General features: G+C 41.6%; 1 protein-coding gene across 2 annotated transcripts in view; it reads left to right on the forward strand.

The window, feature by feature from the left end:
- Nucleotides 1-149: 149 nt before the first annotated feature.
- CNGA3 (cyclic nucleotide gated channel subunit alpha 3) overlaps nucleotides 150-26,910 on the forward strand; it is a 33,376-nt gene continuing 6,615 nt past the window's right edge. Inside the window, exons 1-7 of one of the 2 annotated variants that reach the window (XM_042867230.1) lie at nucleotides 150-247; nucleotides 11,852-11,983; nucleotides 17,534-17,650; nucleotides 20,330-20,509; nucleotides 21,480-21,533; nucleotides 24,467-24,574; nucleotides 25,949-26,056. In XM_042867230.1, the coding sequence (XP_042723164.1) occupies nucleotides 11,883-11,983; nucleotides 17,534-17,650; nucleotides 20,330-20,509; nucleotides 21,480-21,533; nucleotides 24,467-24,574; nucleotides 25,949-26,056 (668 nt within the window). In that variant the 5' untranslated portion in view covers nucleotides 150-247; nucleotides 11,852-11,882. The remainder of the gene's footprint in view (nucleotides 248-11,851; nucleotides 11,984-17,533; nucleotides 17,651-20,329; nucleotides 20,510-21,479; nucleotides 21,534-24,466; nucleotides 24,575-25,948; nucleotides 26,057-26,910) is intronic. The other variant, XM_042867229.1, reaches the window with a different exon arrangement.

Below are 26,910 nucleotides of genomic sequence, written 5' to 3' on the forward strand. Positions count from 1 at the left end.
CGAGCGCTTAACAGGATCGCAAAACCTTTCGAGCGGCTTTTCCCCGTCAGCCCGGCTTACGCGCGCGGGTTTTGCCCGTAATCCGCCCTTGCCGCGTTCAGGGGCGGCCGCGGTGGGCGCTGCTCTGCCCCGCCCCGCCGCCCCCGCGGGGGTACCGCCGCCCCACGGCAGCGGGCAGCGGGCAGCACCGCTGGGAGCGGGCGCCGAGAAAGTTTGGGTCCGGATACTGCCGAGGGAGGCGTGGAGGGTGAGTAGGAGAAAAAGCAGCGTCTGTCGCGTCCTGCCTGGGTGAGAGACCGTAACTCCTAAGTTTGCAGTGAGAACGTCGCTTGGCGGCTCTTTTGTGCCTGTGGTGTAACTTCAGCTGTTCGGTCAGTGTGTGTCTCCAGCGTGAGGCTTGCGGTATGTAGGGTATATGGCTGAGGGTCAGGTATGTACCCGAGGCTGTCCTGCTCAAACAGAATGGAGCAAATGCTATGAGGGCTGCAAAAGCGAATTGTTTCATGCGGTTGAAACATGGCCGTTGGCTTTGTGTCTGGTAGCGTGACATCTTTTGCAAAACTTGTGCCATGTCAAAATGTGCCTGCGAGTGTGCAAGGTCCAGTAATTGCTGTGGTCAGTGTCTTTCTTTGAAGCATAGCCTGAGCTCTGGCTGGAAGGAAAAAGCCAAAGGAATGCATGGAAGAGTGACTCGTGTGGAAGAGTGATTCGGATGGTGCTTTCAGTCTCTGGAGAAATGATGTTAAGAGCAGCTAAAGCCGTCCGATTAGAAAGCAACACAAGTGGTATGCGGGCTGTCAGGATGTCTGATCGACCATGGGTAATGGTGGCAAACAAGTGGTTAGCATCAGGAGATAGAAAGCATCAGCTTAAAAGATGGCACAGCATCCTCCCATGTCAGCATCTCTGCTCTGCCTTTGCTGCACCCCTGTGCATATCAGGCTTTGTCATCCACTTTGCACTCAGCGCTGTCATTTCAGTTCAGCATGTTATCCTGCAGGCTTCTCCAGCCTTGCCGTCTCTTTCATTAGCATCTCTTAAATCCTCTTCAGCCCACTGCCTCTTTGCTGCCTGTGAAACGTGACAAATCGCCTCTCCCACTTTCCTTCCCCAGCCAGGTGGGATGGCTGGGGCAGTTTGCATGGCGTGAGCAGGGAGCGGGTTTGAGGGGTGACATTCACATGCATGTGCCTTTTATAATACTGCCTTTTATAAATATCCTTACAGAAATGTGAATCCGATGTGTTCAGGCTGTATTCATGCCGTCGTTGTGTTCACTTTGAACAGTTTCTTTGGCAAATAAACACCCTGACGGAAATGTCAGAAGGGCCAGATTTTAGCCAGAAGCCTTGCAAAGAGCTTGTGTTCTGTACGTAAACAAGGATACCTGCAGCGTGGTAATCCATGCTGGCAACAGAAAAAGCACGGTGTGCCTTGGTTGTCCACCCAGCTGTAATCTGGAACTTACTGTGCTGTAATTTACAATGCTGTGTTCAATGTACACAGCTGTTTTCTCCTGAACAGCTTCCAGTCTAAAAAATAATAAATTCATAGAAAGCATTCTGCAAAAAGAATGGAGTAAATCAGAAAACTGTCAGGTATTGTTAATAATTCATAGAAACAGAGGGACACCCAAGCCAAATCATTCAAAAGATTATTATTTAAAAGATTATTTTGCTGCTTCAGGGCATCAAGGATGCAGCCTTTGAATGGATCAAGGATAATTGTATGCATCTCGTTCTGAAACTCAGTTATACGCACATGAATATGCAGCGTTGCATGTAATGCATGCACATCCTGGAGTACTGTGTGGAGAAGTGTCCTTGACAGATCTTCAGTGCTGGGTTTATGAGGTGATGAATGCAAATAACATGCATTTTTTAGAAGAGAGCAGTGCTTACTGACTGTAGAAAATGCAATATGATTTACCAGAGAATTGTAACATTTGAAAAGTGTTCTTTTGAAAGAGCTAACAAGGTTTAAGCACTGGTGTTCTAAGGTGTTAGTTGTAGGTGAGGGCATGGTGGTGGTGCAGCCCGCTTGTTATTTTTCCATAGCATTGGGGTTGCTTCAGTAGCTTTTATGCAAAGCTGATTTCTGTGAGAGTTTGCCACCATACAGTCTGCAGGTTAATTTAGAAACCTTCAAGTCACTGAAAGAAACAGTTGAAGCATCTTCAAATCACACACTTGCTTAATTTCTGCAGTCTCAGAGATCCACATGCTGCCTGCGCTGGTTAATACATCGTGAACTGTTGGCTGCCATGCATAATCTACACAGCGCTCATGGGGGTGAACTACAACTCTTACCAGATGATGTAACAAGGATCATGTAGGTGGAGGTCAAGGCCCAAAATAAATCCCAAAGGCTTACCAGGGTTGAACCTGAGAGGCTGTGTGAGGATTTGGGAGTGTGTCTTAACTAAAATGATATAAGTGATTCAATGCACCTTATCACCACTTCCATTACTGATAAGTGAAACAATTTTGAAAGCCTCAAGAACAACAGTATATTATCAACTATACAAGTACATAAGATCCAATGTATAATTACATGGAAAGTCACCTGTTACTCTGTGGCAGTGATAAATATTTCACCTTGAAAAGCTGTTTTTGCATTCTGCTGTGTTAATTATCTGCAGTGCTTTCATCTAAACAAATAAGCTTTAAGAAACAGCTTCATCTGCCATCGTGACTTGATAAACAGAGACACATAATATCAGAAGTTTTAACAGATGTTTGCTTGGTTAGCAGTTTTCAGTTGAGCTAGATTCGACATATTATGTCCAAAATGGGAGCTGCTATAGTAGTCCAAATGTGGCATCTTGATGCAGGGAGAATATCCAGATTCAAAACCTCTTTCACAGATGTTTAAGCTGAAATGTATTGTTGCACAATGTTGACAAGCTACCCAGTTCATTTTGGCGGCTTAGTTGATAGCCAGCAAATTCCTAAATTTGATGTAATTTATTTTGTTTATATCTGCACCTGTGTGTGGTATCTATCTACTTATTTATTCACATCTTTATTACTTAGTTACTTCTATTAAGCCTGCGCCAAATTGTCAAAATCCTAAGCCATAAAGCTGCTCAGAGGCATTCTCAGAGCACAGCGAACCCGTGAGTACGCAGGAGGGTATCCTGCAGTGTGCTCGTGGAAGGCTGTGAAGAAAGGAGAGAACCTGATTTTGGCTTGCTTGATTTGAAGCAGACTTGAAAACTTCCTCATTTTTGAGGTGCAGGTCCTAAGCACAGTGCAGTTTGGCGCCCATGGGTGATTAGACTTCAGAAAGGGAGAGATGGAGTTAGGGCTGTGAGCTATGAGCCGCCTACTTTTCGGGCAGGAGTTAGATGCCTAGTTGTTTTTAGAGTCTCCTACTTTAGCTTCATTCATTTACTATGGATTGGTATATGTGGCGTCCTTAAAGGAGCAAAGAATGTCCTGGGTTGGAAAGCATGCACAAAGATCAAGTCCAAGTCCTGGCTCCATACTGCCGTGCCCACAGCCCTGTGCATCCCGTTCCCCGCCCACCGCCCTGTGGTGCAGCCCCTTTCCCTGACCCCAGCTGCCCTCCCCTGACAGCTCCATGCCGTTCCCTCGGGCCCTGTCGCTGTCACACAGAGCAGAGCTCAGCGCTGCCCCTCCGCTCCCTGTGAGGAGCTGCAGCCGCCATCAGGCCTCCCCTCAGCTCCTCTGCTCTGCGCTGAGCACAACGAGGGGCCTCAGCCGATCCTCACACACCTTGCCCTACAGACCCTGTCCCATCTTTGTTGCACTTCTTTGGATGCTCTCTGGTTGTTTTGTCTCGAGTACCTGATTTTCTGCATGCCTTCTCTAGGAAACCTGGATGCTTGACTTGGCAAAGCTGCTGGGTGATAGAGTTCCTAAAAGTTAGATCCTGCAGCCTTTGTACCTTTAGTCCTAAGTCTTTAATATTGTAATTATAAGGAAATAAATAGGACCTAATTTTCAAAATCAGGAAATGTTCATATGAATCTGAAGTTTTTATTTCTTGCTTGAACTCATGTTTATTTTTAGACAACTGACTGCCAGGGTAAAATGGATCTTGTATACCAAACAGTGCATATAAAGTAATTTGATGCAGTGTTAGTTACTATTTCACCCACGAAGAACAGGACTGACCAGTGTATTAAATACTTGTGTTTGTAATAGGAAGAGCTATCAGTAATGTGTGATTTACTGCATCTTTAGTAGGATAATATGTATTTCTCATTTAGCTCCTGTTTCATTCTTGGTGGTTTGTGCACCAGAAAGCAACAAGCATGAAACTATCTGTTTCTTTCAAGTAGCTGGTAGCAAGAATAGAAAAACTGAGAAAGCATGCTGAAACTCTGCTGAAGTCACTGGTAGAGGTGTCAGTCTTTCAAGAGCTTGGGGTGTTTCAGATGGGTTTTATTTTGCTGTCTGATATCAGAAGATTCTTCACTTCTGAAAAGTCGAGGCAGCCTAAGACAGTTTTGTTTTGTCAGTGTGCTGAGAAACAAGTCACTGAGCTCTAGAAAATTCAAGGTGTTAAACGAGTGGGGATTAAAGGACTGAATTTGAGCTTGGGGATAAAAGGCAGTGAGATGGAGGGAAGAGGGTGGCTTAGCTTCGTTATCATCCAACTTTGTTCTAGATGGCATCAATTAAAATAATTCTCCTCAAATCAAGTCTTTTTAGTGCGTGACAGTAATTGGTGAGTGATCTCCCCATCTTTATCGACACATGAGATGTTTCATCTCATTTTCTCCCATGGACTGCTGAGGAGGAGGAGTGGGAAAGCATCTGGCAGCCAACCAAAGCCAACCCTCTGCATCAGCCATGGTTGTAAGCAGAAGGGCAAGCTCTGTGCAGTTCTTAAATCTGTCTTGTAACTGTCTGCTTTCAGTAAAGGTTTAGGGTTGCGTGCTCCAGCTAGCTGGAGCTGTCTCTCTGTGTGCCCTGCAAAAAGTATGTGAAGGGCCTCTCATCTCTTCATCATTTTCCTGATTCCTGGTAGCCCCATACTCATAAGCTGCTCCCTACTTGGTCTCTAACAGGTTTGGATCCAGTTTAACGGGCTGTGGAGGACACTGCTATTTCTAAATACTTCAGGAACCTAGGGGTAGAAGGAACAAATATTTCTCATTAATCAGATTACCACTAATTTGCCAGTGTTTTATGTGCTTCATGCAAGACCAAAACATGTTGCTTTGGGAAGTCTCACCACCTGCTCTGTACCCAAATTCCTGCACTGCTGATGTCTCTGAGTCCTGTGCTCAGTCTCTCTCCACCACAGCTGAACACGTGTAGCAGTTTTGTGATGACAATCCATGCACTCTTCCTACCTCCTTCCAAAAATTGAGGCACTTTACTGATGAATAGTGGGCTTGGATTACTGTGATTTCTTTCCTCTGGTCTAGTGTAGAATAGGGGCTCAGCTTGCACTGTATGTTGAATTGGGATTTTACAGCTGAAATCATTGTAAGGCATCTAAAATGAACTCTGAGTTTGCCTACATAATTTTGTTTTATGAGATGAAAATACTTTATAATAGTAAATATTAATATATAAATAAAATAGCCATAACAAGTAATAATTATTAAAAGCTTATTTCTTGCCTTTCATGATAATTCCTGCTGTGCATTTGCTCTGCAGTGTGTTTTGTTTAAGGGGAGGACTAGTAGTATTCCAGAGAGGTCCATGCTGTCATTTCATGGAGCACTTTTAATATTCTTTTTTGATTTTAACCCTTGCCACGTATAAATCCTTCCACCTTTTTAGCTTTTGTGTCAGCAAGCTTGCTTGGCACTGAGCAGAGCATTTCACTGAGCTGTGTGTATATAAATATATAATGCTCAGATTCCCTTTCTGAGAGCATATTATCACTTTGGAATCATAAGATAGTAGTTTACATGCTTTTCATCAGCATCCATTGATTTGCATTTGCCTACACTGCATGTCACTTGCTGTCAACTTGTGAATTTGATCTAGTTGGTGTGGATCACTGGAATTCCCTGCACTTCTCTTTTGTTTCTGCAGTAACTTTGGTGTTCTGAGGCGTTTGTCTCACTGCTTGATCTTTTCAGTGTCGTTAATGACAGATTTTCATATGAAAACCTTATTCTTAAACTTCTGCAGCATTGAAGGTCAACTGTTTAATGCGGTTCTTGCTTTCTAGGCTAATAGTTTTTCATCCAAAATAGCATTTGGTTTTATATCTTGTGAGTTGTGTAGTTTCTTCAGTAGCCTGGCTTTGGAACATCTAAATAAAGCATGCAACTCTTTTCTGTACTCACTGCTCAAATGGTATGTTCAGAGCATTCCAGGAGATTAGGACTATCCAGTTCCAGTATCTATTAGTAGTGTCTAATTCCAGATAAGTAGTATCTAATTCCAGGAGATTAATAACAGCTGGAGAAGCCATGCCAGTTTCAAGCTTAAAGAAAAACTGTACTCGGTGTTTTTTAACCAGTCTTCCCTGTAGACAAATTACAAGTCTGAAAATACGTACATCACATCTACAGCTTTTAAAATATAGAAAGGCACTATTCACTGCTCAGCTGGTTCAGAAGCAAGCACAGAATCATGGAGTAGCTTGGGTTGGAACAGACCTTAGATTGTCTAGTCTACCCCCTGCTAAAGGCAGGGCTGCCCACCACCAGATTAGGCTGCTTGCAGCCCCATTCAACCTGTCCTCAAATGCCTGCAGGGATGAGGCACCCACAGCTTCTTTGGCAGCCTCTGCCAGTGCCTCACTGCCCTCTGAGGCAAAATGTTCTCCTTAACATCTAAATCTCCCCTCTTTTAGCTTAAAGCTATTTCCCCTTGTCCTATCACTATCAGATTGTGTAAAAAGTCAGTATCCTTTCTGTTTACGAGCTTCCTTTTAAGTACTGGAAGGTCACAGTAAGATCTTCGCAGAGCTTTCTCCTCTCCAGGCTGAACAAACCCACCTGCCTGAGCCTTTCTTAATACCAGCCCTCTGATCATACTTGTGGCCTCCTCTGGACCTTCTCCAACAGCTCTGCAATCCTTCTTGTGCCAGGAGTGCCAGGCCTGGACACAGTACTCCAGACAGGGCGTCATGAGGCTAGAGCAGAGGAGAACATTCCCCTCCCTCTCTCTGCTGGCCACCCCTCTGTTGATGCAGCCCAGGATATCGCTGGCCTTCTGTGCTGCAAGTGCGTGCTGCTGGCTCTTGTCCCTCTTCTTGTCCACCAGGAGCCCCAAATCCTTCTCCACAGGGCTGCTCTTAATGACTTCTTCTCCCAGTCTGTACTCGTATCTGGGATTGCCCTGACCCAAGTGCAGTGCTGTGTACTTTGGCCTTACTGACTCTCGTTTGGTTCTTGTGGGCCCTTCTCTCAAGTGTATCTAGGTTCCTTTGGATGGCATCCTTTCCTTCTGTCGTATTAACTGCAACATTCATCTTGGTGTTGTCTGCAAACTTGCTGAGGGTGCACTCAATCCCGTTGTAGTTATCATTAGTAAAGATATGGACGAGCACTGTTCCCAAAACAGGACCCTGGGGAAAGACACTAGTTATTGGCCTCCACCCTGGACGTAGAGCCATTAACCATAACCCTCTGGCTGTGGCCATCCAGCCAATTCTTTATCCACTGAATATTCCACCCTTCAAATCTGTATTTCTCCAGTTTAGAGATAAGGACGTGGTGTAGGAGCATGTCAAAGGTGCTGCACAAATCCAGCTATATGACATCAGTTGCCCTTCTTTCGTCCGCTGATCACTCCATTGTAGAAGGCCATGAGGTTGGTCAGGCACGATCTGCACTTTGTGAAGCCATGCTGACTTCCAGTGAAGACTGAGGCAAATAACTTGTTGAGTATGTCAGCCTTTTGCTTGTGACGTCTGTTGTAGTGAGTTCTCCCTTCTCATTTACCAGATGGAGGTATACTCTCCTTGGCCTGTCTCTTCAAACTAATGTACCTGTACAATCCCTTCTTGTTACATTTCACATCCCTTGCTAGGTTCTGTTTCACGTGTGCCTTAGGGCTTTCCTGATCTCATTTCTGCATTATTCCTCAGTCTCAAATCCCTGCTTTTGCTTCCTGTACATGCCCCCTTTTTTCCCCTCAGTTTAACCAACAGGTCCTTGCCTAGCCATGCCAGTTTCCTGCCTCTTCTGCTTGTTTTCCTCTAGTGGGAGACAGAGAGCTCTTGTGTTCTCAGAAAGGTGTCCTTGAAGAGCTGCCAGCTCTGCTCTCTTGTCCATAAGGACAGTTTCCCAGGGAATCCTGTCCAGCGATTTAAACAGCTGGAATTTTGCTTTCCTGAAGTTCAGGTTCCTGACTTCGCTTTTTGCTAGGCCTGTATTCCTTGAGATCACAAACTCAGCCAGGCCATGATCTCTGCTTCAATATTAACCTTTTTAATGATCTCCTGTGTTGGTCAGCACCAGGTCCATTATTGCTTCATCTCTGGTTGATTTATCTACTGCCTGGATCTAGAGGTTATCCTCAGTGCACTCCTGAATTTCCTGCATCATGCCATGCTGCTTTCCCAGTGTTTCTTTTTAGTGAGATGCTGCATGTTGGCAGCAAATAAGCTACATCATGCCTACACCTCTAGGTTTTTATTATCTCATACTTCTGTTGTCTGTGCAGTTATTCATTTTATTGGAGACTCTAAGCCAGGTGATCTTGGTTTAAGAACTGCTGTAGATAGACATGAATTAGCGAATCATTGGAGCTAGTGGCAAGGTTTTTGTTACATTAGGTGGCAGGTACTGGTAAAGGTTGGGTTGCATGGGGCCCTGGGCAACTGCTCTAGTACTTAATCTAGTGACTGCCAACCCTGCCTGTGGCGGAGGGGTTGGAACTTGATGATCCTAGAGGTCCCTTCCAACCCAAGCCATTCTACGATGCTATGATCTTAACTTGGCACTAACTTGGTTTTGGAAGTCTACCCTTAAAAAAAGCTTGTGCTCTGTCACTTATGAATCATTCTGATTTTCTCATTATCAAGCTTTTAAAGCTTTGAAGTAGAATAACGTGCAAGTCCAATGGTGGATGTGTTATGGTGTTGATTGGAATAGGGAGGAATCATTTCTCTCTCAAAATTCTATTTTGATTTAAATGACAACAACAAACAATTGGCTGAGTTTTGAAGGAATCATAGAATCATAGAATGGCGTGGGTTGAAGAGGATCATAATGTTTACTTTCTAGTTTCAACCCCCTGCTATGTGCAGGGTCACCAACCACCAGACCAGGCTGCCCAGAGCCACATCCAGCCTGGCCTTGAATTGCCTCCAGGGATGGGGCATCCACAGCCTCCTTGGGCAACCTGTTCCAGTGCTTCACCATCCTCTGTGAAAAACTTCCTCCTAATGTTTAACCTAAACCTCCCCTGTCTCATTTTAAAGCCATCCCCCCTTGTCCTATCACTCTCCACCCTCGTAAACAGCCATTCCCCCTCCTGTTTATATGCTACCTTCAAGTATCGGAAGGCCACAATGAGGTCTCCCCAGAGCCTTCTCTTCTCCAAGCTAAACAATCCCAGTTCCCTCAACCTTTCCTCATAGGAGAGGTGCTCCAGCCCTCTGATCATTTAGTGACCCTCCTCTGGACCCCCTCCAAGAGCTCCACATCCTTCTTTTGCTGGGGGCCCCAGGCCTGGATGCAGTACTCCTGATGGGGCCTCACAAGAGCTGAGCAGAGGGGGACAATCACCTCCCTCTCCCTGCTGGCCATTCTTATTCCTAAATTATCTTGCATTGGACTTCCAGTGTATAGCTGAAAACAGCGGAAATGCAATAGGTAGCAAGAGTAACTATTCATAGAAAGAAGCAGTTTGCTCTTGTGCCTTACTTTCTGTATGAACACAACAATTTGCCAGCAAGGGACATGCTGCTCTGCTTTTAAGTGAAGCAGTTGTGACAACCTGGCTACTGTGTTAGAGCCTCCCAGTATAACTTCAAGCCTTGGAACCTGGGAAGTGAGAACATAAATTGGAGGCCACCATCAGTAGTAACAGAAGAACAAAGACATTTTACTTTTATCTTGAATTATCTTCAAATTAATATATGAGAAATGGGAGTTACTGCTGTAGCAAAATAAATCTACTCATCACCAAGTCACTATTGCGTGTAATCTATCTAATTCTGCTGTACAAAACCTGTGATAGAAGCAATAATTGTAACTCACAAATAGTTAACGATAATTTTTCTCGGAGATAAGAGAAATTGGTATCATATCTACTTTGGAAACTGCTCATTCAGCTAGTTAATTTATTAAAATGTTTGTCCATCCAAGGCTGAATTGGTTGAAAAGAAATGGTATTCCTTGATATTTATAATGGATATACCTTAACAGAATTGTAGAAATAATTCTTTGAACATAACAAATTGATTCATCTTGTGAAAATGATTCAGTTAACATTTTTGTATGCAGTTTTCAGTATAAATCATCCATGTCTTAGGAATCAGTTCTTCTCAGTGAACATTCAGATCTAAGAGTGGGTTGAAAGTCCTCTATTTATATTGGTGTGTCGTAGAAATGCTGATTTTCTCCCCAGAAAAGCTGAAGTTACCTGGTATGTGCAGGGCTGGGTTTAAGATCAGACACAGTTATGTGTCAGTTGACCTGTGTTGAGGTAAGATTAGAAATAAGAAACACTAACCAGATTTTCAGGTGTTAAATAAGATATCCAGGGGCTGTTTCCAGGCCAATTTTATTATTTCTGGATGCAAAATTTAAGTTAGTCTGTTTTATATTTTGAAATATATTAAATTCCTTTAAAAGTTATATGCCATTTCCTTTAGGTCTCTGGGATTTGGATGGAGGGTAAGTCAAGTGTCTGTCTTTTAAGAAGCTGAGTGCATAACATAGACCTGTTAGTGGGCAATGAGTTTTACTTCAGGAGTGATGCAGGGGAGAGTTTTTGTGTCTGTATTTTGTTTGCCGCTAGTTGCATGCTGTATGGTTTTAAGACCATACAGGGTGAGAAAAGGACATTAGATGATCTGAAGCAGCGACCACATCCCAGGAGAAATTGCTTCTAGAGATGTCTCAGATAGAAAAGGTCCCTGACCAGGGCTTCAGTAATTAAAAAAAATTCAAAATTCAGAACTTGCAGTGAAGTCTTTCAGACTGCCGTTTTTAAAGCACTTGTGTTGACTCTTAAAAGCTGTTTTACTTACGTTAATAAGGTACTGAGGGGCACATCTGGAAAGGAATTAAGTTGAATAACCTTCCTAAATCTTACAGGTGTTGGGTGGTTAGATATCTCAACAGACTTTGTCTTGAAGCGCTGCCATAAGAATGGTAGACGAGAAGGCAACAGAAGAAATGTTTAGCACATTGCTTAGATAATGTATGATTAATGGATGCTGTGTGTTAAGCTGAAGGACACATTTGGTTAATGATCTGTTTGCTTCCTATGCAATTTCAGAATAAGAGATTTCATCATAGAACAGAAACATGTTAGCACAAGAGGACTGACTTGAAGCGGATTGGTTGTCCCAGCACGTAACCGCTTTGCTTTCTAACTGTAGTCTTTGAATGAAATTTTAAATGCAGTTTCTCTGTGGATAATATGTCTGATACTGTGGATATTCAGAATCCCCAGAGACAAAAAATATCGTGTCACGTAAACCTTTTTGTTGGTCCTGATGGATTTTCTTTGTTACAGGGCTTTTTCATTGTTACGCTTTCATGAGCACTTCTTCTGTCTGGTAGAAGTAAATCTGGGAACGGCTCTCATACTATGTGTATAAATATTGCTGTCCATGAAAATGGTTAAATTAGCTTTTTACTGCCCTCTTGTTGTAGTCAGTCACCGTTTCTAAGAACTGTTACATTGCTTTTGGTGCCTTCATTAAATGCATTTTTTTCCCTGTGTTTCAGCTATCAATTAGATGTTGATATGTAAAGCAAAATGGCAAAAATCAACACCCAGCACTCCTACCCTAGCATGCATGGACTGTCTGTCAGAACTACTGATGAAGATATTGAAAGGATTGAAAATGGCTTTATCAGGTAATGTGTTTGTTTCATCGCAATCAGATAGCCACAGAATTTGAGGCAGTTCTCTGTATCTGTATTTTGGAAGTGATCACATCTCCGTTGACCCTTTGTATTTAAATGACCTAGTGGTGTATTTCCAAAGTACAGAACAGACAGCAATGGGAAGGTTATCATGGTTTGTAGTTTTGTATCCAGGACCTGTATCACCTGAGGAATAAAACACATTTTCCCATTGATGGGAATTACACCATCTCTATAAGGATGAGCATCTTTCTTGAATCAGCTTGCAAGAACCTGCACTTGGAGTGTGTATGGGACGAGCAGAAAAAAGGCTCTTGCCAGTACTATGAAAAGCCTTAGGAAAGTTTTTAAAAGCAACTTCTTCAAAGTGTTTAGCTCCACTGTTAGGAAACGTGTAGCATATAAAGCATAACAACATTTTTTTTACTGGCTTTTCAGAGCTTCACACTGTACAGTTGAGCTGTACTTGTTTCCTTACACTCACTTTTCTCTGTTTCAGGGTTTTTTTTTAAGTGGCTGCATAAAATATGCCTATGTGCTGTACACATATATTTTATGCAGTCCCAGTCATTTCTCTGGTCTGGGCAAATGCTACTGCAAGAAATTGTCTGATGATATACAGCACTTGTGCAGGCTGGAAAACGTTGCCTGCTTTTGGCTTCTTGTGGTCAACTGCCTCAGCTGTGGGGGCTTTGTCAGACTGACTCTTGTTGACCAAATATTTAAAAGCCTGTTAGAACTGCTTGTATTGTGATAATTTTGGATCATGTGCCCCTAGCATGTAGTGTGGATGTGATCCTTGTCCTCTTCATGTTATTTATTTTTTTTCCATTTCTGCTTTGCTTATGTGATACCTTCTGGTATGTAGGTGTACTCACACTAGTGAAAATGGAACTGCTTTGATTCTCTGCAGTATGGCTTGCTTGATTTAGTTAATACTGCTTCATGTTGTTCTTCGAGAGATTGGAAGCATCAAGTCTCTTTGTCTTCATTTACAAACGTACCTCAAAAGCAGGGAAAACACACATTGCATTGAGCCTTCATTTTATGCCCCCTTTTTTTGGTAGAAAATATCAGTGATTGGCAGCTTAGAACTTACTAGTGGAAGTGAGAAGCGTAGTTACAAAGGTTTGAATGTAGAATTAAATGGCTGCAGTCAATGAGGCAATGGCTTAAACATAAAGGGGCGAAAGTATGAATTACACTTTATGATGGTAAGAGTCTTGATGGACCATTTATTTAAAATGAAGGTCATTGTGGTCAGCATTGATTATGGGATTTCATAGATGAATAAAAACAATTACAGGGTCACTCTATAAAAGAGATCTCACATTTAAGGTTTTTCTATTGCTGAAGTGATTGCCAAAAAATGGTTATATAATACTTTTGTAATGCAGCTAAAAAAATGGTATGTATATGGGCAAAACTCAATATGCTTGTGTTCATTAGGACACAGATGCATTTTAGACCACTGAATCTATGAGAGTATGATTGTTATTTAACAGAAGACAATTTTTAATTTTCTTTGATAAGACAGAAACCTTCCATTCTGTTTCTTTTGGCAGAAGTTAATCCTTTTTTCCACAAAAAGACAATGGGAATTATGGCGAGGGGAGCTAATAAAATGTATTTCATGCATTATCTGTCACGAACATCGCAGATTGTTTCTCTTTCCAGTTCTGAACTTAAAACCTCAATCACTGTCAGAAGAAACTGCCACTTTCAGATCTTCGCATTGAAGACAGTTGTTGGGCATTGGTCTTCATGCAAGACTTCATGCAACTTCATGCAAGAAGAAATTCTGATACACATTTTTGAAATTCAGATTAGCAAAAATTAAAACTGTAAACACAGGGGAAAACAAACAAACAAACAATCAATCCAGCCAACCATAGGTTTTCTAGACTAGTGACACTGCTCCTTATTTTCATTTAAGTCCTGCTGGCTCTAGTTCAAGAAAACAATTAAGCACATTACTTAGTTCCCATTACAGTCGGTGGGTGTTAATTTTATGCTTAATGCTAAGATGTGCTTAAGTGCTTTCCTGTAGTGGAATGTGGTATTATCAAAGAAAAGCACTCACTGGAGCAATTAACAGAAAGCTGCTGGTGGTCTTCAAATTGTAATTTGCTCATCTGGCAGATGAAGTAGCTAAGCTACTATCCATTGTATTTGAGAAGCTGTGGCAGTCTGATGAAATTATCACTGACTGGAAAAGGGGAAACATTACCCCCATTTTGAAACAAGGAGAAAAAGGAAGATCCAGGGAACTACAGACCAGTCTTGCCTCTGCCCTGCAAGATAATGGAGCTGATCCTTATAGAAACTGTGCTAAGGAACATGGAAGACAAAGAGGTGATTGGTTGCAGTATGGCTCCACTAAGGGCATATTCTGCCTGCCAAATGTAGTGGCTTTCTGTGATAGGGTTACAGCATTGGTGGGTAAGGGAAGAGCAACTGACACATCAACACTCCTGCCCACCCTGGTGTCATCTGCTAATGTACTCAATGTGCACTCAATCCCTTCATCAAACTTGTTGATAAATATTTTAAACAAAACTAGCCCCAGTACTGAGCCCTGGAGCACACCATTTGTGGATTTAACTCATTCATAATGACCTTTGGGGCCTGACTATCCAGCCAGTTTTTACTCCAGTGAACCATACATCTCTCCAAGCTGGGAGCAGCCAGTTTCCCTAGGAGAAAGGTGTGGGAAACAATATCCCATGAGGATCATCCAACTCCTGGCTCCCCACAGCACCACCCCAAATTCAAGCCCTCAGAGTGGTGTCCAAATGCTTCTTGAACTCCAGTAGGTTCAGTGCCTTGACCCCAAGAGAGCCTGTTCCAGGGCCTGACCACACTTTGGTGAAGAACCCCCAAATCCCTTTCTGCAGGTCTGCTATACAAGCCTCTCATCCCCCAGTCTGAATTTATATCCAGGGTTTCAACTTAAGCTGAGGAGGCACAGTTATCTAGTGTTCCTACTTTGTAACCTGCTCTCTGTTTCTTAACGTTGTGTAGTCTCTTCTCGTGGTGGTTTCAAACTATGTAACATAATGGGACAATAATGGCAGTCCTTTCTGTTCTGCTGCAGATACCAGCCAAACTAATGGAGTCCAGGATAGGAGTGAGTTTGTGTTCATAAAAATAAAGTCAGAATTAGGCCACGTGCACTGAAGGTGTTACTTCAGAAGCCCAGTCTGTAACCTTCCTCCGCATTGATAGAAAGTCAGTTCACAAATGAGTTCTCTTGTGTTGTGTGAACGTGGTTGAGAAAAATCAGAAATGAGCCTGTGAGTTTTATAAGGAGTTACAATAGTGGAAGGAAGAGAGCATTTTAGATTTACTTTTCAGTTTGCTTGTGTGAATTAAAGTGGAATGTGTTCATAATTGCGGTGTAATGTTGGACAGATGCTTCCACAGCAGTTTCCTGGTAACGTCCTGTGAGTATTACTGTAAAGGTGAAATGCCAGTCCTTTAGTGCTGTTTCTGCAAACTTCTTTTGATATTCTTGAGTTGTCTGTACATGCTGCAACTTTTTTTGTGAAGTAAACCTGAATTTACTAAAAGCAGTTAAGCTGCTGCAGCTTAAATACTCCTCTTTTTTTCTTCAAACCTGTGTTCTGTTAATTAGAATAATTTTCTAAGAATTCTTTCTGCCTCCTTTGAAAATGTCTTTTCAGGACTCAAAAATGATGGTGATTAGTAAGTAAGAACAATAGCAACATTAGAATCCATGCTGTTTAAGAACAAGCAAGATATATATTTTCCTGTAAGGAGGAATACAAGGTAGTAAAAACAGGCATAGCGCTGCAGTCTAAAGGATGCTGTCAACTCTTCCCCAGCAGGAGTGCAGATGCTTCAGGAAAAGAAGTGGAGTGGGGATAAAGGAGCAAACTGCAAGTATCTATGCTTGCCTTAGTCCTAGCATCTAGGTCAGCAGAATTCCTAAGCTGGGTGTAGGCCCTGTGTATCCAGTAGCCTATAATGGGTTTCTGTCCCATGAGTTTGCTCGTTGTCCCTTAGGAGCTGGATTGACCTTGGCAACCCCAACAGTCACAACGCCCACAACGTAAACTGGGTTGTAAAACTTTTTCAATTCTAACCTGTATCTCTTGGTGTCTTATTAGAAGAGGAAAAGAAAACAATTAAGAAATTGTGAATCCCAGGAGTCACTATCTTTTGTAGTATGGAGATGCAATGAAGTTTTAATTCTTTGTCTGCCAGCTTCCCTGCTGTGAGTACAGACAAAACTAAGCTGCTAATTATCCTGTTGCTGGCACTCAAAATGCTGCTGCCAGTTCTTATGAAGTTAGTGTAAGTATCACCATATTCAGTGCTTTTGTGGCAGTGTGGATTAACAGAGTCATGTGAGAGATTGTTTGCATTACGAAGGGAGAAAAACGTGATCCTTGATGAAACGTGGTGATGGCATCTTGTAAAGGAAAACACAGAGAAAGCCTCAGGAGTCATAAAAAAATCCACAGTGAGCTTTGATAAAGTCCTGGTTCCATTGAAGTCAGTTCCAAAACTCCATTACAGAAAGATAAAGCCAAAGCTTCATCTATTATTTTTCAGTGCTAATTATTTCTGTGCTAATAAGCAGTCTTACAGGAACTCACGTGAGCTGGCAGACACTGCATGTGACTTGACAGTATAATCACTATCTGCAGTTGCATGCAGCTGAGATTCTGCATTGTTTTCTGTGTCTCATCACCACCAGAGTAGCTCTGAACATCTATAAGCCTGTTTTACCATGCAGTAGGCTGATTTTCACTTACGGAGCAAGTAAGAACAGTAGCGGTGCTACTCAGTGTTATCTACTGTAGAATCAGTATTTTTCCCTTTCAGTCTAGACAAGGAGCAAAAGGAAAAAGAGGTGTTTGCTTTGAGTCATAAAATGGAACCACATTGGTGGAAATATCAGACTGTTAAACCCAAACAAGGTCTAGGAGATTAATACTGAAAAAAACAGTGGGCAGTCACTTTGAAGCCCCCTGGAGGCTCAGAACTTTCCTCCCTGCTGAAGGAAAGCTGCTGATGCAGTGCAGGAGGAGTGCTAGGAGACTAGCAAATATGCCCAAGGAGGCTGTGGATGCCCCATCCCTGGAGGCATTCAAGGCCAGGCTGGATGTGGCTCTGGGCAGCCTGGTCTGGTGGTTGGTGACCCTGCACAGAGCAGGGGGGTTGAAACCTGATGATCATTGTGGTCCTTTTCAACCCAGGCCATTCTATGATTCTATGATTCTATGAAGTGTTCTTCTCTTAATTGTGTATCACCAGAGTGGTAATTGACATGTAAGAAATCAGCTTCTGACCTTGCGGGGACAGGTGGCAGAGCCTCGTCTGCCTCATTCATGTTGGATGGCTCCAGAAAAGTGGGAATATGGGTTTCACTGTACATTTATCAAATGCATGTCTTATTAGTAGAAAGAGGATAATTTGCAATATTGTTCTCTGGTGCAGTGGTGTTAATAATTGGATGGGTGAAAATCTGCTGGAGGCTGAATATAATTTAAAAACCATTTCCTTTTGCAGAACCCATTCACTGTGTGAGGATACATCTTCAGAACTGCAGAGAGTCATTTCTATGGAGGGAAGACATCTATCTGGATCACAAGCGAGCCCATTCACAGGCAGGGGAGCAATGGCAAGGTAACATGCTAATTAACACCATTTTCAGTATTAGCATATTTGAAAGAGACAGATCACTATTTATTTCAAGGTAAAGTAAGAAGAGCCATCACTTTCCAAAGAAGATGGATGGAGTGCAGCTAAAGATCCTGTATAGAACGTGACTGAGGCTTCTTTAGACATCGATTCTGAACTCATTGCTTTCTTGTTTGTAATAAAAGCCTTGGGATCCTAGAGGTGCTGGATGAGCTCACACAAATTAGTCTGATTAAAGAAAAAGATTTTTTTTTTTTACAAGATCTGATTTGAAAAATATTGAATGCTGAGCAAATGCAAGAAGTGACAGCAGGAATGACTCAAGACTGTAGAGTGAATGGATAAGTGGTTCTGGCTGGTAGCTGATGCCGTGTTATTTTCCTATCAGGTGTGGGCTAACAATTGTTGCCTTGTTGACGGGTATTTCTGGCAAAGGAGGAGATAGGGTGTTTGTGTTGTGAATGCTGGAATTTCTGTTTCTAGAATCCACTTTTGTTTGTAATGAAATGGGAGCCTGAGACAACGAATTTCAAGTCAACCATTTGCTCAAGTCATTTACTTTACATAGACTTAAAACACAAACCTGAAACAGAGCTTCAAAAACTTTTTGTGTTGACTTTAAAGATTTCCAACTGAGACTGCAGAGCACTTTCTCTCCTGATGCCATGATGGTACATGCTACAGAGCATACTGAGTTTAAGCATAGTGTATTTCGAAGAAAAATATTGCTATAAAACTGGAGTCATTTAAAGAGTTTACATTTCAAGGTTTTGGGTGGTAGAGAACAAACTTGTGTTGCCTTATTTGGTTGTCAGGTGATGACACCACTGTGTGTACATTACAAAGCCTGCAAGAAGTTGATTTTAGGTGGAAAACGTTTTTTGGTGTATGTTGAAAGCACCTACATGTGTAAATCAATACTGAAAGCTTCTTAATGTTAGTTTATATTATTCTATACCCTCTTCCAGAATACTTTGAGTTACATGCATGTATAATTTCAATTTCTGACTCTCTGAATCTGCAAGGAAACCTTTGATACAAACACGAATGCTCAGCAGTTTAAATAAAGTATAGCAGTATAACAGGCCTCTCAAATGCAGATTCTCAAAGACCTAAGATAACAGCCTCTGCTGGACTTCACTGAGAGTATCTTAGGACAAAAAAGGTGAGAATAAAACAGTATGGCAGAAATAAGAAAAGGCTTTCTTTCTTCAAATAGAGAAGTTCTCAATCTTATTTTGGGGAATCTGTTTGGCTTCTTAACTAACAGTTCTCAAAATGCCTTGTTTCCTAATATAAGTAAGAGCATCCATGTCAGTGGTTTTTCACACCACTTCTTATGTGAAAGCTGAGTTCTGCTCAGATAAAGAGGAAAAAAAATCACAATTTAATTTTATGCAATGCTTTCTAAATGAGTTAGGAATCTATTAATTCATCTCAGACTTTGATGTGGAGCTTTGTTTTAATTTTGCAATCCTGGTAGATTTTGAATTCTCTTAGTTGTTGGACATTGGTGACGATTTATATGGTGCTTTGTTGGTATAGGTATAAAGAACTAAAAATGTCTTTCTCTAATTTCTGACATGTGGTATTGTTCCTGCTTTATTTGTCCTTTTATTTCAAGGTAAGAAATCCTGGGCAAGATCTATGAGATGGTATAGTTAGGCCCTGGAGAAGTGCAGTAAGACAAGTGTACTTCATCATAAGATTGTAATATTATCCAACATGAAGGGAATATGAAGAGCTTTCCTTGAGTAGCCCAGAGCTCCTGTAAGAAGTTACAGGTTGTTGAGGATTTCGTTATGGCATTTTCATGGACAAGGTTGGGAAACCTGAAGTAACACTACTTTTGTCCAAATTGGTCTGCTAATGAGAAAGAATAAAGAATATTGTTTGGGGAGTCAATAAAATCTAATCTATATATTTCAGTGTCTGTTGTTTTCAGTTTTTCAGAAGCACGTTTTTGTTTGAACTTTGGTAACATTACAAGAATTTGTGATGTGTTTCAGTCAATTAGTGGGAGCATAAAATGAGTCGTAACAATACAGTGATAAATTAGTTTTGTTGCATGATGTTCTGCTTATCCAATTTCAGTGCTCTGTTTGAAATTTAGGATGAGGAAATAGTGCTGTCTATGCAGTAGGCAGGTTTATGTGCAGTGTGCAATTACTGGATCTGCAGACAGACTCTTTACAACCTAAGGGAAAGTGACTGAAATTTTACCATTCCTTCTTGCAAAGTCCGTCCTTCTTCACCAACTATTCAGCATTTTTTTCTACTGTGTGTACCCTGAGAATACGTTCTTGTGAGTATTTTATGTCTCCTGATCTGTCAGTCCAAGATTCCTCATTATCACATAAGGTCAGAAGTTTTTTGTCTCCATTGTGACCACTTGGCAAATCCATCTTTAATCGGAGTTTTTCTATCACCTCTGCAGTGCTGGTACAGTAATGATGTGTGAGATACTTTCCTGATCAATTACAGGAGATGATGTATGAAATTGTGGAAAGTGTCTTAAGTTCACACTGTTAATCTATCAGGCCTCATTTCTGTGGCAGGTGCAGAAGTGGAGAAAAATCCCCCTGAACTGATACTGTGGGGAAAACTTAATCCATCTGACGTCCTTGTGTGGTTCAGTCAGTGTTGTGTATCTGTTCTGCACAGGCTGTCACGATTTGTTGTATCTCTGAGGTCGTGGGCTACAAGACATCTACACCATGAAGACCAAAGGCCTGATTCTTTCCTAGAGCGTATCCGAGGGCCAGAGCTTGTAGAGGTGTCCAGCAGGCAAAGTAACATCCGCTCCTTCCTGGGCATCCGTGAACAGCCTGGGGGAGTAAACAGGTAAGCAGATGTACTTAGATTTCAGGGGAAGACTGAATATGTAAATTACTGTTCTAAATGTAACTCCAGCCAAGAGAGGAAAATGAAGTCGAAAGACAAAAGTTTGCCTTCTGCTTGGCAGTATGCTGTGGAGCACAGAATCCCATGGCTTTTTACTTAGTTAAAGATTGGAATGTAAGCAATTAATCACTTCATTTGTATCAAGAGTCCAGCTAATAAGTTAAATTAAAGCAGAAACTTCGAGGGGCTCTGCATGGTAGTATAGGTGACATTGATTTGTTGTCAGTGATGAACACAGCCTCATCATCTTCATTTGATCTGCTCCTTAGAAATTCAACTTAAAAGCACATTTTGTTGAATTAGCCAGACTGCTGTCCATTAATTGCTCAAATGAGCAGACAGTTTTTTTTTTTCAGATGCCTCTGTCAGTAACAGTTGCAGGTTCCAAATCATTAGGGAGAACACTGATCTTGGGCCAACAAGCCTCTATACAAGGAAGTATCCATCCTTGCCTTCTCCTGCTTACACTGTGGCTGTATTACATTAACTCTCAGTTGTTCTACTGTGAAAATTCAATTTTGCAGCACTGGTAGGTATGCTTGTCACAGAAACCTTGGCGCTGCATTTGTGAAGAAGACTTGGGAGGACTGAAGAATGTTCAGAATAGCAACGGAATGCTTACAGGGCTAAAAATAGCGAGTTGCATGTTACCATGCACTAATACGCCTGAGAACAAGCTTCAGCCATCAGGTGTGGTCACAAACGTGTATGCCCAGCACGTGATAAAGAGAAACTGGTGCCTTGAAATAGTTATGCAAAGGGGCTTAGCGCCGCAGTCAAAGTTGACCTTCCTAATCTTATCAGTGTATATGTGAGAGGCCAGTAAGTCAGGCTGTCATGTTGGTAAACACGTGTATGAAATGCCAAAAACCTTTACGCTCTTCAACATGTTTTATTTCAATCGCTGCAGTCCGTGGCCCTTGGCCAGGTTTAATGTCAACTTTAGCAACAACACCAATGAAGAGTAAGTACTGATAACTTCCATATGCCCTTCTGCTACTAGCTCCTTTTTTTTCCCTTTCCAGCCTCGTAACATTTGTAGTATGAACTCCTTATCTCTTCTTAAGCCCTTTCTAAGGCTTTAAGCCTTTCTAAGGTTTTAATTATAAAGAAAGATCTAGTTTTCTCAGTATTAGAAGCATCCTTCGTGATCCCTTTTGTCTGGTTACCCTTACTTTCCAAGTATTGGATTAATTAAGCATTTGGTCCTTACCTCCTTTTATTCAACTGGCTGATTTCACTGCATTACCAATTGCTCTATTAATGTTTCAATTTTAAATGAGATTAAGATATTCGTTTTCTGATGGTCCTTTTCCTCTTCTAACATACTCAATCTCCTTCCGGAAAACTTAAGTGCTGCCAAAATTTCAAAGTTGTCACCTGAGATGTGGATATGGAGCAGGGTACCAATAAACCCTTTCTGTAGGCATTCAAAATGAACACTAACCTTCTTTCTAAAATGTGTGTTTTAACTCAGCCTGATATGGTTGCTGTAGATGTAGAGAGTGTGATAGGCAACATAATAAGGCTTCCATTGCAACAGAAGTTTTGACAGAAGCTGCTCTATTTTATTTATTTGACAAGGATATTTTACAGTTTCAGACCAAAGAGAAATCTCTTGAAAAGGTGAAGAACTCCTGTAATTTAAAATCACTCAACATTAATGCTCGTTGCATGTATTAAACCACAGCTATTTGAAGACATACCTCCTCTGTAGCATCTAGCAGTAGATTTTTATGTCATGGACTAGCAGCAAATTTCGTTTAGAAGTGATGCTGTGAAAGTTTTGTGCACATATCTCAACAGATCTTCCTGCTCCTGAAGCAGTGTTTTGGTTTGGCTCGCATAAATTTTGTTAAAGCTGAAATGGAAGCGCAGCAAACAGTGACAGAAATGTGCAGCATTTTATTTAGACTGGGAAAATTAAAGGTGCTGGAAGCCTGGAGCGCGGCACGCTCGCCAGGGCCCAAAGGACTGATTGGAATGGAAATGCTGCTTAGCCTGTTTCTGACAGTGACTCATGGACCTCGGGCACAACTTACATCCTTCAGGTGTTGCATTATTGCTGACTGAAGACAACACCTGTCTGTCTACCTGCCTGACCGTCTGAAAATTACTTGATTTGCAAAGTAGTCGACAGCTGAGAAGTGCAAATATTCAGCTCATTCACAGACTGTGACAGGGTTTCTTTGGAGATAATGAAGGCATTTTCTGAGCATGAAGGTGCTCCTTGTAATGTGCTGGAGACACTGAATAGATGCCACTGTATTGCTGTCAGTGATGACAGGCACAAACAGCTGTTAACTGGATTACAGTTTACTCAGTTGTACTAAGAAGGGAAAAAAGATGCAGGTCTTTCTGAAGTTGTGTTTTTTCCCGTGTGCGGAAGACCTGTGAGTTCGTGCTGTTGGGGAACTGTAGGTAGTGCTTTCAAGACTTCGATTATGGCCAACCTTTTCTTCCAAGTGACCTCAACTGCCAGACTACAGGTAGCTGTGATTACGATGTTAGGAGATACCTCGAGAGATGAACAGCAGCCGCAGAAATGGAAGAGCCTCACTTCCACTTTTTCACTGACTCTGTATCTCAGCCTACTTTTCCTTGGCTAACAGCCACAAATATACTGTCACGCTGCCCTTTGGAAATGTATTACTTTGTATCCATCTCTTCCATTCCAGTAAGAATGCCAGACTCTTGAAGTTTTCCCCAGCAGTGTGATAACGCTAACAGCAGCAACTGTGCATTGGCTTTTCAGACACCAAGCATAGCAATGCACAGAGAAATCCTGACATGTTTTCTACATAGGAAGGTGTTTTCAGGACAGATTTAAAAGAAATGCAGTAGAAGTCCAAGGGGCCAATGGCAGAGAAATAAACCATTTGAGTAGCAGTTCCTGCTGCTGTGTAGAAGTCAGCCTTGATGAATGAAAAACTGTTTCTTTAGGAAGCTTGCATGAATAATTTTCCAATTGTGCCCCTTTTAGTGTATAATTTTAAATGTTTCAGTGGTGTTGATTAATTTGATAGGTACTTTTCTAACTTTTTTTTTTTTTTAAGCAAAATTAGTCTGAGAGTTTCCAAATTATATTGTGATACTGTGTCTCTATGGAAATGTCCAAGGGTAAGAATTAGAGCATGTACACATTGCTGATAGGTAGAAGTTGTTCACTGGCCTATTGTATTGGTAAGTGCTATCTTCTTCCAGTCACAAGTCATCTTGTCCTGTTACAGAGATCTAAAATAGCTCATATTAATTGTGTTGACAATAAAACATTTACAAAATAACTTCCTTGTATGTGGATGTCAGAGATTAAGTGAAATGAGACGCACCTTGTTTCTCTATATTTGCTGCTTTTGTTCAAACATGGACAGGGATTCTTCTCCAAGGCAGTTGCTGAAAGCAGAGGTAATCAATTAATCACAGCTATGTTGGTTTTAAACAGCTGTGAGAAGAGGTTCAGCCTCATTTCATGTAATCACCAATAAAGCTTCAGATGGTCAATGTGAGGTTCTGTATATGTCATGAATATTGACCGTTTGTTAAGCCATTTTGTGGTCTGTTCTCATTAAACAGATTTCTTTTAAAGTGCTCAAATTCTAAGGATGGAACAAACTGGAAGCATTTAATTAAAACCAGCCTGGTACACTGCTGTATGAAAAGGCCAAGAAAACATGGGTGACTAATGCACAGAATCAGCCAATTGGTTGTATAATGTAGTGGTGTTGGTCTGAGAAGCCTGAGAACCATTTATACCAGTTGGATAAATGGTACCATTGAGAAATCCTGTCCTACCCCATCCAGAATCCAGGTCAATAGTTCCCTGTACCTCACTATTCACCCTCTCCCCTAGCTATTAGAGAATTGATAATATTTCTAAGACTTCGATATGTTGCACAGCAAAAAGGAAGAAAAGAAAGAGGTTAAAGAGGAAAAGAAAGAGGAAAAGAAGGAGGAAAAGAAAGAGGAAAAGAAAGATGATAAAAAAGATGACAAAAAAAAGGAAGAGTAAGTATAACGAATGTACTTGTAACACCTCTCCTGCACTCCAAAGCATGGTATGGTATTGAACTGGAAAACTCCTACTCCAGTTATTGATCTGTAGGCTGCAGAATGTTATATCGTAAACCTTCTATATGTTTTTGCTTTTGAAAGGGTGCAACTGCTCAACAGACTTGTTGTGTCTTTAATATTGTTGTTTAGATCTTCATGAGCAGCTCCCCAGGACATTAAAAGGGAGTTTGTCTACCTCTGGGCATTTTGTTTTCGTGTTCAAGATCACTTTATTCCTATTGGGGTGTTTTAGGATAGCAGCACTCTTTGCAAATCTGAACTGGATTTTCATGGTTCCAGAACATCTGTAACGATTTAGAGCTCACACCAAAAATGTAGTTTGGATGAAGAACAAAAATTTTACATGTAGAGAACTACAGATTTGCTTAATAAGTTTAGTTATTATAATTACACTGACCAGCACAACTGATTACTTAAAACTTGGCGTAGTTCTTTACTACTGATTACTGAAGTTTTCTCTTGCTGACCAGGAAGAGCTGCTGTATTTCTGCAACAAAATGAGACCATTGGCATGCTTTTGATATAAATAGTTCCTTGTTTTGTTCCCCAAAGGCTGACCTAAACTCAATATGATTTATATATATTTAAGTGTGTAGTGTGTCAGTATAGAGATGTGTAGGTAGGAACAGCTTCCAACTGGAATCTACTTGATCTAGGTATCTCAAGTTTCTTAACCAAAGCTTTGATTTGAAAGCCTGTGTTCAAATCTGTGTTCTTCAGCATCAGTTACTATGCAAAGACAACCTGAGTTTTACAGTACTGGAAAGTAGCTTCAAAGAAAATAAATGTTTCGAGAGTCAAAGAGGTAATGTTCTCTATTGTATAAAGACCATATTTCTTGGTCACCAGCTTTGTGATAATGACCAGTTTTTTGAGAAGAAATGGCTCAGATGCTGCTGTGAAGATGGCAGAGGAAATACTCATTAGATTAAAGCTGCTTTCTTTTTTTAACGTGTAGGTAGATTTTTACTTTGACGTTTTTAGATGTATTTTAGATACTTAGATACTTTTTAGATGTTCTGCTTTGTCTTTAGTGGGGGTCATATGCAGAAAAGGTGTTATTTTCAGCCTCAGCAATTTGAATAGCTCTGTTTTTCTTTCCAATCCCACTTACTTTTTCCAAAGCTGTGCCAAGCAGGAATGGAGCATCTCAAATAGGATGAAGGTAGTATTTCATCTGGGGTCATGGCATAGGTACTTTCTCAAGCAGATGTGAGTTAACCATGAGACGAGCGGCCTCCAAAGGAGGGGAATACCAGTAGGCTACTGTGAAATTTCAACTACAAATGTACATGTTTTGCTTTCCAGGCAGAAGAAAGAGGTCTTTGTGATTGATCCTTCAAGCAATATGTATTACAACTGGCTGACCATCATTGCAGCACCTGTGTTCTATAACTGGTGTATGCTTATATGCAGGTATGGATTTAAGTTAATAACAATTTTGGGATTCAAATTTAAAGTATCTGTGTTTCCTGCATAAATCATCCTCTGATCTCCCCGTAGTTTTTTATGAATTGCTTACCTAGAAGATTTACATATGTTTGTAAGTTCCTCTGGGAAAAGCTGGTCAATGCTTCTCCTTTATCTGCCTCAAAAACCCGACTGTAAGGTGCAAGGAGCATCCCCGTGCTGGCTGGCTGTGGCCTTGGTGTGCCACCTACTGGCTGGATGCAGAGATGTGCCTTGGCCCCTGCAGGCTCGGCAACTTTGTAATCGCAGAATCACGGAGTCGTGGGGGTTGGAAGGGACTTGCGGAGATCATCTAGTCCAACCCCTATAACAGCAAGTTCCCTACAGCAGGTTGCACAGGAAAGCATCCTGGCGGGTTTTGAAAATCACCAGAGAAGGAGTCTCTACAACCTCTCTGGACAGCCCTTTCCAGTGCTCTGTCACCCTCACAGTAAAAGTTTTCCTCATGTTCATATTTCTGTGTTCCACTTTGTGCCTCTTGCCCCTTGTTCTGTTGCTGGAAGCCACCAAAAAGATCCTGGCTCCATCATTTTGACCCTCGCCCACTAGAAATTTATAAGCACTGGTAAGATCCCACCTCAGCCTTTCCTTCTCCGGGCTGAACAGCCCCAGGTCTCAGCCTTTCCTTACAAAGGAGATACTCCAGACCTCTCATCTTCTTTGCATCCCTCTGCTGGACTCTGTCTAGAAATTCTCTGTTTTTCTTGAGCTGAGGAGCCCAGAATGGGAAACAGTGCTCCAGATGTGGCCTCACCAGGGAAAAGGAGCAGGGAAGGATCACCTCCCCTGACCTGCTGGCC

This window comes from Lagopus leucura, unplaced genomic scaffold (assembly GCF_019238085.1).
Source record: "Lagopus leucura isolate 7727_CA_CO unplaced genomic scaffold, USGS_WTPT01 Super-Scaffold_100001, whole genome shotgun sequence".
Lineage (NCBI taxonomy): Eukaryota > Metazoa > Chordata > Aves > Galliformes > Phasianidae > Lagopus > Lagopus leucura.